We start from the raw sequence: 12,423 nt of genomic DNA, 5'->3' as shown, positions 1-12,423 counted from the left end.
GTGAGGAAAATGTAACATAATGAAAGTTTCGGGTCAATATTACCAAGTTTCAAAAGTAAAAGGACTAAAAATGACAAATCTAAACCTTAGGGTTTAAAATAAAAAATCTGGTTTACTGACCCATCGCGATACGCGATGGATCAGAAGGGAAACCCATCGCGTATCGCGATGGGTTGTCTGACATGTAGGGCACGTAGCCTGCCACGTGTCCACACGTGGCACAAAGCACGCCACGTGTCACCACGTGGGCATCACGTTTGCCATGTGTCGCCACGTGGCAAGCCTATATGGCAGCGCAACAACCTACGTCGCGATACGCAACGGGCTAACCAAAGGGCCATCACATACGTAGATCGAGGTGGGGGAGAGGTATGCTCAGGTGGGCACACTGAAATACGAGCGGTCTGATGGTTTCTAATAGTGGGTGGGGAAACATGGGGTGCTGGAGGTGTAGGGTCTCTCACAGGGGTCCGGTAGGCTCTAGTGGCTCCTTGTCCAAATGATAGGCCAGAGGGATGGGCTCCTTCGACTAATCAGTGATCCCTGGGCCTACCTAACACAGATGTCCCTGAAATAGGGGATTGGTTGATCGGAAAGCTCGGGCAGGAGTAGGACATTCCATACAATTCCGATTCGCTAGCCTCTGAAATCCCATTTTTTCATCGGGGTGAATTCTAAGGTTCCTTATTCCGCTTGGATGGGCTCACTGATTTGCCTATAAATAGAAAGCTCGGGTTTTCTCACTTTCCACACCCAATTTCATACACCTCTCTCTCTTTCTAACATCTCTCTAAAAGCCTCATAAAGCGTGCCTACAATCACCTTGATTTTCGTGCCCGATCCCTCGTATTCCGTACCACTAAACCATCAAAACCGAAGTACCGACGGCTTTATCTTGAAGTTTGAGCCATCATGAGACAGCCCGACGATCCCTTTGAACTACATGCCAAGAAGAGACGAAGAATGGGTTTGCCTAGATAAACGTGTCGAAGAAAGGGTTGATCAAGAAGATAAAGAAAACGAAGCGGCTTCGAAGTGATGCTCGATTGTGTAGGGTTTCTATAAGCCAACAAAGGTAGGCATAATGTCCAAACAAAATAATAATAAATTATTAAAAGGCTTAAAACCCAAAGTTGGGGAAATACTCGATATCTCGATAAATAATAAAAGGAAATCATAACAAAGAAAAGAAAAGAAAGAAAAGTGATATATATTATTCTTTGTTATAATTAATATTATTTAAGTTTAATGTTATTATCCTTAAGTAATAAGAAAAGAAATGTGGTATTATTATTATAAATAATTCCTTATTTTATAAGTGATATTATTATTTAAAATTATTATTTAAATAATAGAAAGTAAAATATATGTTCTTAAAGAAGAAGAAACGTAGAGCTTTAAGAAAAGTAAAACGAGTAAACTAAAAGCTTATCTTGTAAAAGAAAAGAAAAGTTAATAAGTTAAATTAAAGAGTTTTAACTTATAAAAGAAAAGAAAGAAATAACACTTTTTATCTAAAGGTTTTAAAGTAAAGAAAATATAATCGAGGTAAAGATTATAAAGAAGACTAGAGGTCTTAAGCCGGATTGAATATCGGAATAACAAAAAAGTTATACTCATACTATAGGTGCGAGATAGAAATGAAAAATGGAAATACCCTCGGACAGTGTATTGAAGCTGATCCAGAAGTAAAGGTGAATACCGCCCAACTTTACAAACTTGGCTAATCGAGTAAAATAAATGAAAAAGAATTACATGGGACTACGTGTCTCAAAAACGTTATAAACAAAAGAGATCGCTAGCCCTCAGGATGTCGTGTACGTTTGTTTGGATCCTTACGTATGTGCTAAAAAGTCGGCGGGCACACCGCACCACACCTGGTCATGACCTCCGCCACGATGGGCCGGACCTAAGTTACGTACGAGTGAGACTGACCATGTGTATACATATGGTACCTAAGTAATGTCGAACGTTGCGGTGTTTTCTCGGGTGTCTTGTGAAGAGACTTAAGTTTATAATTGTGTTTGTTTTAAAAGCTTGATTATTCCTAAGCCACGATGGGCCGGACCTAAGTTATGTCTCGAGGGGTATGAAGTCAAAGAAAATATTTTAGCATCAACATATTCACCAGCATGTGTTGCTGACGTATTTTCTAAACATTTTGCAGGTAATCAAGAATAGAAGCTTGGGATGACGAAGTGCTTAAGATATCCGATGGCTCGGATGATTTTGTGAGATATTAAAATATAAAGGGTGGTTTGTAATAAACAAGTAATATTTTGTAAACACTAAACGGGAACTTTTAACATCCCATCTTTTGTTAATGTGAATATAATATATTTTAATCCATGCAAATATTTCCGCATTAAAATCCGCAACACTGATTTATTTACAGACGGTGGTACCAACTATTGGTCATACGCCCAGGTCAAAGATGGGGGTGTGAAAGAAAATGAGATATGGGGAGGAGATGGCGGTGGGGAATGTGGAGTGCGGCGAGGAGATTCTTGTGCCTTCGCTCCTCGACGTCTTTGACTGGTTCCTTCCCTTCGAACCTGATCCGTCATCAGGTATGATGATCATTGGCAGAGGAGAAGGTAGTTTCTGTGTGGATACACCTTGATTAGGTGCATCAATAGCTTCTACAAATGGTAAACGATAACGTTAAAATCAAAACCACGACAATAACAGAAGAAGAACTGCATTATATAAATAACTTACGTGTGGATGATTGCACAAAAGGTTCTCTCACGCGGTCCGCAAGACGGGCATTTGGCTTCTTCGGGCCAGACGCCTTCTTTTTCTTCTTGGCAGGCTCTTCCTCAGCATCAGCGTGACTTTATTCCGCGCCACTTATGTATGTATGAAAGGAAGATAAGCAGGTTAGGTATGTAATATTATCTTTGGATATTTATGTATAAGTGGGTGAATGTATTGCATGTTACCTGATTAACTAGATCTCACTTAGTGTAGCTGACCTTTAGTATGCACGCAAGTAAATTGATTGAAGCAGTTAGCTTGAGGGAGACACATGGCAGGATCTGAAGAGGCTGGCATCTTAAGAAGGATTTGTCATGATGTTTTTAATAAGTTATGTTATGTTTGTAAAGAAAAGTTTTGTATGCTTTGTAACGAATGGTTGACTTTAATTATATTTTCGCGAAAGTTTTAATTAACTCTGATATTTAGAACTGTGTTTATGAGTAAATCCAACGTCAAAGTAGGGCACCGGACACGGTGCCTTACAAAATTTACTGCAAAATCAAGCATCAATCTGAAGAACACCAACATGTAAGCGATTGTAACTGTAGATTTCCCATATTTTGTGTGTCAATTGGGGTTAGTAAACGCCAATCGAGTACAGATCAGAGGTTATAGCATTCTATAGACTCTGTTTTTGTTTTGTTTAATTGAATAATGATAGCGTAGTTTAACATTAATTTGTAGATTGATGGACATATTGTCCGGTTCATATATTTTATATGTTTTTCAAGTATTGCATATATGTATTACTGGAGTACTGTATGTATATATAGTTTTGATGGATTACATACATGTAGTTATGACGTTTGCATATATTCATTACATATATAATCTCCGATTGTCGTTAAATTCAAACATTATTAGTGTTAATTAGATGTCGAACGCATATGTGTCAATTGGGGTTAGTAAACGCCAATCGAGTACAGATCAGAGGTTATAGCATTCTATAGACTCTGTTTTTGTTTTGTTTAATTGAATAATGATAGCGTAGTTTAACATTAATTTGTAGATTGATGGACATATTGTCCGGTTCATATATTTTATATGTTTTTCATGTATTGCATATATGTATTACTGGAGTACTGTATGTATATATAGTTTTGATGGATTACATACATGTAGTTATGACGTTTGCATATATGCATTACATATATAATCTCCTATTGTCGTTAAATTCAAACATTATTAGTGTTAATTAGATGTCGCACGCTCGACAATCTAACACGGCCAGTCAATCGCAAAATTAAGCAGGAAAGAACAAATAATAGGTACATACTCATAATCTGTCAATTCATATGTTATAAGTGTCAATTATGTGCACTACATTCATATAGTATAGATGCTCTGTTTTTTTATGAATATTTTGATTTAGCGTATCTGAAGTATTAGAATCTGATATCAATTTAGGTGTCTTACATGATAAGACGAATATTATATACATGTAGTTCGTAAATGATGTATTTTACTGCATATTTCTAGCTATATTTCATATATAAAGTGTTGAACGTAGTATTAGAGTGTCGACGAATATTAATTTGTTCATTGATTAAGCTATGAAGATGCACATATTGATATCAATTTGTGTATGTTTACATTACTTGTCAACTCATCCAGATCTGCTACAAAATTGAGCACAAATCCGAAGAAAAATAACAGGTTAACAGTTTTAAACATCAATATCACATATTAACTTATCGATTAGGCGTATTATATACCCACCCGAGCAAAATAGAGGCAGTTGCATTCAATAGGCTATGTGTTCGTTTTTTTTTGTTTTTTTTTAATTAATCAAATTACAATGTAGTATCGGTGAACGTTAATTTGTTTACTAACAACAAGCGAAAGCTATGAACGATGCACATATTTATTAGTTCATGTGTTTACCTGAATTACCAAGTATTACATATATGCGGTACATTGGTATTATATATATCTAGTGATGCTGTAAATACATGTATATGCAGAGTTGACAGATCACACATATGCAGTACCACATATTTTTAGTTAAACTACGCATATGTAGTGTTAAACGCAGTAATGCTAATGTAATTGTATAGTTTCAGTTATATTGCATATGTGTAAATGAAGTCGTTTTAGTTATATAGCGTATTTAGTTGTCCAATTTTGGTGCTTAACTGATTAACATAGGCTTGATTTACTATATGATTCGTATGCCCTCCAACTGTTTGATGAAATGTCTAAATGAACTCGTTTTGCTAATCACATGTTTGATCGATTATTTTTTGTATAGAATTCTTGTTTGAGACTTAACTTATTCTTCAAGGTAAAACACCTTGAAAAAAATCTTATTATGGTTGTGGTTGTACATTTCAGCTTTTAGTATTGAATCATGATTCGTTTTAAAACTTATTCGTCATTAATTTCCCAAGAATATGCAGCAGCATGGCAGGGCATATGAGCAATGCATCACCGGAATCTCAGGTCACCTGTATCCTCATAAGTTGCAGGTTTTCTTATTATACACTTCTTCCTTTTTTAACACTTTTAGATGCTCGATAGATATATTGTTCCCTCAGTTGATCTATGTTATTAGTTTACTTCTACAAAATACTATCTAAATTGTGATACGTGCATTGAAATCAAACTTAGTGACAATTAATTTTAATACACGCATCCTTGAGAAGTTAATAAAACACACAAACATCTCAACAAGCAGTATTAATGAATAACTATTGCTCATAACCTTGTAATTTTGTCCGACCCTATAGCACTAAGGTATTACATATATGTTACTACTTCACATACAAATAGTTATTGTTTGATTTAGTTTGTAATTAGGTTATGAAAAAATTAAATCAAAGATAAAAAGAAACCATGATGCTGGATTATATATATGCTGTAATATTGTATAACATATGTTCAGTACTATTATATTACATATATGTAGTAGTATTGCTTTTATGTATTACTATTGTATCATATGTATGTAGTAATACAGATATACAATGTGTGCAGTATTACTGCACATGTGTATCGTTGAACAAAATAAGGGTAATGAACCATGTTGGCATGTTGTATTACGTATGTGAAGTGTTATTGTGCGTTATATTGCATATACGCAATGATTAGCTATTACATGTATATAAGGTGTGTCATATTACATGTATGCAGTGTTATTGTTTGTTGTCACACATGCATGCATTGCTTAGCTACTAGATCATGTTAACCAGCTATGTGCAATATTATTGTATGTTGTATTGCATATATGCGTCACTAAAGTATTGTGTATATGTATTAGTACTTTATTAGATGTGAATACTAATTTAGTTTATAACCAGGCTATGAAGATCGGGCATCAAGGAAAGTACAAAGAAAAAGAAAAGGCGGTGTTGCAAAAAAAAGAGTTAATAATACTAAATGATAGCCTAGAATACAATCTTATTTGTCTTTGTGTAAACATTTTGTTGGTGTTTCTCCATATTCAACTTATAACCTTAATTCAAGCTTATTTGTTTGTATTACATATGTGGAATATATATATTTTTTTACATTTTATAAATTGTGTCTTTTTATCTGCATGTCGATGCTTTCTTACTCTCAAATTGTAACCCCAACCCAAGCTTATTTATTTATATTACATATGTGCAATATATAACATACTTACATTTATGCAGTGAATGTTATGTTTTTTGGCAGTTTAGAGACTGCTAAAAAAGATGTTGAACTGAAGTTAGGTTATAGCCCGCCGATAAACACTATGACAATACCCAATGGAAACGCCCAAAATAAGAAACCAAAATGAACGAAACCATGCCGCCATTAAAGAAATGCCAAAAGTTAAATAATAATAATTATAATAATAATAGTAATAATAATAATAATAATAATAATAATAATAGTTTTATTAAAAGCAGTAGAAACCAACTTCAAATTTATATGAAATTTGAAAATTTTATGCATCTCCAGCAAACAAAACACATCCTCAAATAAATTAAAATAAACTTGTTTAATTACACTAGCACTTTGACCCGTGCATTTCGACGCCCACGCTAGCAATTTTACACAAGTTTTCTTTAAAATTCAAAATACAAGGTTGTCCAATTCCTAATATCACCACTAATTTGCCCTCACTTGGATGGGGAACACGCTTTAGAGTATCGAAACAACATGGCATCGTTTATGTGTGTTTGTAACGTGACATATATTTCCTCACTATGTGAAAAAGTAAACTATAGTCACAAAAGGTAAATTTCCAAACCTGCTTAACAATGTGGTATTGCAGCTACCAACTTAGTATAAAAACAATTATGGGGAAAGTGAGTTTCTGACCATCTTTACTCCGACCCGTGTAAAAAGTTGTCATGTTGACATGTAACTTGACGGACACATTTCAAAATATCCCTAAATAAAGAAAGAAATTGTTACAGTATCAAATCAGTGAGTGTTGCAGCTTAAAGACACAAAGTAAACCTTAGGGACATACAAGGACCAACATAATCATCAACCATACTTTCTTTTGAAAAGCAAAACTAACATGGCATATTAAACATAACACTCCATTTAAACTATAACTATATTGTTATTCAGTTACCCATTGATTTGGACACTACAATCTTCAACAATAAACGGGTGAATCATGTACTTAGATTTAATTTGTAACAATTAATATATTTGAAAAAATTTAACAATTAAATAAAAAATAATCCTTGATGAAATTGTATTTGGAACTCGTTATAAGTAAACGGCCCAGTTTTGGCTTGCTGTGTATAAAGTTCAACTGCACATACCACTAATTTTAAGAGTGACCATAAAACTAAAAGTCCAAATGTACATGTCATTAATTCAATCATATAGTGAGCAACTAGGCAACCTGAATAAGAGATTTACTTACCTATTTTATTGATGTGGTTCCTATCAAATCAAGGAGTTATCGGAGAACTTGTTGATGGGCATGTACATAGCATATACAATTATATATTCAATTGTGTATCAGATATGCTAGAAGAGATGTACTGCTTATATATTAATCTTATGTGAATTTATTTACATGTAACACTTTTATACATATATGTAGTGTACAAAAATAAGATGTTATCTTATTATTCGACACCATAAATTGGCAAAGATATTATGAGTAGAATTTCTAGAACTTGAAGCAATATTAGCATAGGAGCTTGCTTAGTCATTATAAACAAACAAATAATATGTAGTTTATATTACATATATTCATGATGTAACATCTTATTACATATATGTAGTATATAGTTAAGATGCTACCTTGTTCGTCAATACTAACAGATTGCAATAGAATACAATTAGATTTGCTAGAACTTGAATCAACATCAACAAACGAACTTGGGTGGACACTTTAATAAAACAAATTGGGGATTTTTCATCAAATAACACATGTTATTGACCTAGACTCGCCTAAATCTGGAATCACATGATCAATTTACCTGGTAAACAAATGAAAAACCTTCAATCTACCAGGTAAACAAATGAAAAACCTTCAATTACCATATTTAACTATTGAAATCAAAACTAAAGAGTTGATCTTCAACAATACATACATGTAACGATCCACAGAGAGAATCGATCTTCAATATCTATTGTCAATTAGGGTTAGAATCGATGATTATGGTTGATAATCGATCTTCAATAGTTGCTACAGGGGAGATGAGGAAGACGAAGCAAAGGGTTCCCACGATGTATCTGATGTAAGATGTAACTGGGAAGCACATTTACAAAAATAACCCTATAATTAGGAGTTCTCTAGTTCCATCTTTAAAGGAGTTCTCTCTTGATCATTCCTATATATATATATAGGAAAACTAACGTACAAATGAAATTAACGTACTAAATGTAAAAATCAAGTAGAGTTATTATATATACAAGTAGAATAATTATGTAATTACATCATAGAGTAATTATGTAATTAATCTATGATAAAATTACATAATTACTCTACTTATATATATAATTACTCTACTTGATTCTCACAATTAGCTCATTTATTTCACTTGTATTTGATCCAAACCCTATATATATATATACATATATATAGTAGAATAATTATGTAATTACATCATAGAGTAATTATTTAATTACTCTACTTATATATTTAATTACTCTACTTAATTCACACAATTAGCTCATTTATTTCACTTGTATTTGATCCAAACCCTATATATATATATATATATATATATATATATATATATATAGAAAAAGGTTAAAATAAAAAGACATAGTTTTGTAGGAAGAGTAGAAATAACATAAAATTTAGAGTTATAAAACTATTTAGATTAAATCCTAGATCTTAGGAAACTATTTGGTATTTTAAAAACTACAAATCTCAACCACTAGAGTATAGATCTAAGGGCTTAGATTTATTCTTAGTCTTTCTAGAAACGATTTCTTTTTATAAGTAGACTATCTGAAATGTTTGGATATTCGAAACTCCCAGATATCTGACTATGAACACCCCTAATACCAGGTAGCTTTCTTTTCTTCCTTAATGGAACAAACTTTTAATTATTTTACACTAATTATCGTGTATTTGTTCAATCATAGTTTAACTTCAGATTTTATGGGCAAAATGACACCTAAACGTCATAGTAGAATCCTAACAATGAAAAAACATAGTTATAAATACCCATGAAGTAATTGGCCTTTGTTTTGTAGGTCTAATTAGAAGTTGTTTCAGTTTTATTCTACATACCGAATTATTAATCTTATAAAATTAAATAAAAAGATTTATAACTAAAATAAAATAATTATTTTCTGACAGTTTATAAAAATACAAATACTTTATAAAATAAATAAATATAAAAGCATTGAAATTAACACATGTAATCAAAAAGGGTCTTCAAGTACTTTCTACCTTCAACAAGAAAGATGGGAGTTGTTAGGGCGGACGGGGCGGTGCGTGGTGGCCTCCCCATCACATGTGATGAGAAAGCCCACACCGCCGCCGCTCTCATGGTCACGCGCAAAATGGTATTTTGCGTGATGGCCATCACGCTTGGTGGGGTGTGATTTCCAAGAAGAAATGTAACCGTTGGGTGGGGATCTAGCCGTTGGAGGGGGGTTTAAATAAAAAAAAAACAATATAAAACCAAAACAAAAACATAAACCAAATCCAAATCAAAACCAAATCCAACTCAAAAACACTCTCAAACTTCCCCTTCATTCATAACAAAAAAATATGGAATTTCCGAAACACTCGATGCCCTTAGACACCGATAACTCTTCGTCTTCGGACGATGACATTCTCGAATGGTTCCCGTTGCTATACAAAGAACTTGAAGGCCCGAGCCGTCCAAAGAAAAAGGTGGTGGAGCGTGATCGTATACATGCCTACGACGTGCTAATGAACGACTATTTTGTGGAGGAGCCGAAGTACAACGACGAGACGTTTAGGGAACTCTTTCGTTTGCCGAAATCTTTATTCTTAAAGATTGTAGCCAACGTCGAAGAAAACGAAGAATGGTTTCAAGAATCTTACGACGCGAGAGGCAAACGGAGTTTTACGCCGCTTCAAAAATGCACATCCGCTATTCCTCAACTAGCGACAGGTAACCCACCCGACCAATTCGATGAATACTTACAAATGTCTGAGAGAACTTCACGTGAATGTCTACAATTCTTTTGTAACACGATTATAAAATTGTATGCCAAAGAGTTTCTACGAAAACCAACAAGACACGACATTACATGTCTTTACGCCGCACACGAGGCTAGATGGCATTTTCCAGGGATGCTCGGTAGCATCGATTGTACACATATCGAATGGAGGAATTGTCCACGGGAGTTGCGAGGGGCATATGTTAGGGGTGATATCAAACGACCGACCATCTCACTAGAAGCGGTTGCGTCAAATGATTTATGGATTTGGCATTCTTATTTTGGTGTTCCCGACTCAAACAACGACATCACTGTTCTGTACACATCACCGTTGTTTCAGAATGTAACAGACGGCACCGCACCTTTCTGTCCGTACTTTGTCAACGAGAGATATTACAGACGTGGCTACTATCTTGTCGACGGTATCTACCCGCAATGGTCTGTTTTTGTGAAAGCCTTTTCATTTCCTGTCGAGACCAATGAAAAGGCGTTCAAGAAGTTGCAAGAATCGGCAAGAAAAGATGTCGAGAGAGCTTTCGGTGTTTTAAAGGGTAGATGGTGCATACTCAGTCGACCGGTTCGTGCAATGAAAAAACCCACGATCTCTAGCTACGTGTATGCATGCATCATATTACACAATATGTTAATAAAAGAAGATGGAAATGCAATTTCTCCAGATTGGGTACCGGATCCTCCGAATCATGTTCCCGTTCCCAATGATGTCCAATTAGACTTGCGGGATGAAGATATTCATCATCGGTTGAGACGGGATCTTGTTGCGCATATAGGTTCTTTAGGTTTGGAATTTCCGGATTCAGACGAGGAGTAGACGTTCGTTGTAACTTTTATTTTTTATTTTTAAATTTTAAGTTGAATTATATTCTATTAAACTATTGTTTTTATTTTTAAGTTATATTAAATATTGTTTTAATTTTTAAAGTTACAAAAAAAAAATAAAAAATAAAAAATTCCATCACACACCATCACACCACACCACCACCCCTAGTAAAAAACCATCACATATGATGGAATTTGGGTTAGTGATGTGGCACAATATAATTGGGTGGGGTGTGTGATGAGTGATCACACCACATCCACCCCCCCTAGAGATGGACGTTGACCGGTCAACCTGCAAGTACTTTTAACAATAACAAGAAAGATGCGAGTTGTTGGAAACGGACGTTGACCGGTCAACCTCCAACTATTCTTAACAATTCTAAGAAATCTCGGATTCTTTGTTCCCTCCATCGTCCATATAACAAATTCTACTCTTTAGTCATTACATTAGAGGGGATGCATGTTTGACAAACCACATATCCATTTTCTAAACCAATAACTTGTGACTTTTTATGATGAAGATGGAACTCTAAAGAGTGCTATGATGATTTAATTGTTGAAATTGGTAGACTTGGAATATTAATCAAACTAATGTATCACGGTAATTTATTATTCGCTTACGTTTTAAATTTGTAATTCGTCTCACATTCATTGCTATAGCATTATATGGCATGCCTCCTTTTTTCTTTTTCTTTTTCTTTCTTTTTTCTATTTACAAACTACTTGAGCGTTTTACGTCCCCACATAACATTGCTGGATACAAAATCCGTTTTTAAGTTATGTTTAATTTTGGGGGTTCAACGTTCAACATATCTATAAAATAATGGGTATTTTTTTAAGAATAAGATAACTAATTTTATATCATATGTTGAAGGTGAAATAAAAAAAATGTGATTACATTTTTTACTTGTTGGAGACGTATTTCAAAACAAATTAATTTTTCGGTCTCCTTTACTTAAGTAATAGTCTTGTTTTGCTTGTTGAATGTTTTATTAGATTAAATTACATTTTTCGATCTTCTTTATTTAAATCATGTTTTGCTTGTCTTGCTTGTCGAAGACTTTTTATTAGAGTAAATTAAATTTTTGGTCTCCTTTAAATAAATAACTAATTAAAAATATTTAATAAAAGTTATATAATTCTAATTAAGCACTATACGATCTCTTTGACACCAAATATGGAAATATTTGTTGAAATTAACTAAAAACAATAACTAAGTTGACATTCAAAGCCAAA

General features: G+C 33.8%; 1 protein-coding gene across 1 annotated transcript; it reads left to right on the top strand.

The window, feature by feature from the left end:
* Nucleotides 1–9,942: 9,942 nt before the first annotated feature.
* Nucleotides 9,943–11,179, top strand: LOC143632387 (uncharacterized). The gene has a single exon (XM_077100921.1). It carries the CDS (start codon nt 9,953–9,955, stop codon nt 11,177–11,179), a length of 1,227 nt encoding a protein of 408 aa, XP_076957036.1. The 5' UTR covers nt 9,943–9,952.
* Nucleotides 11,180–12,423: the final 1,244 nt, after the last annotated feature.

Source organism: Bidens hawaiensis, unplaced genomic scaffold, assembly GCF_021521415.1.
Source record: "Bidens hawaiensis isolate Kalapana, Puna unplaced genomic scaffold, B.hawaiensis_p1.1 tig00006388_1, whole genome shotgun sequence".
Lineage (NCBI taxonomy): Eukaryota > Viridiplantae > Streptophyta > Magnoliopsida > Asterales > Asteraceae > Bidens > Bidens hawaiensis.
This window is presented reverse-complemented; position numbering and strand designations above follow the sequence as displayed.

Coding starts and splice junctions, on each gene's coding strand:
- LOC143632387 (XM_077100921.1), top strand. CDS start 9,953: ATGCCCTTAGACACCGATAACTCTTCGTCTTCGGACGATGACATTCTC.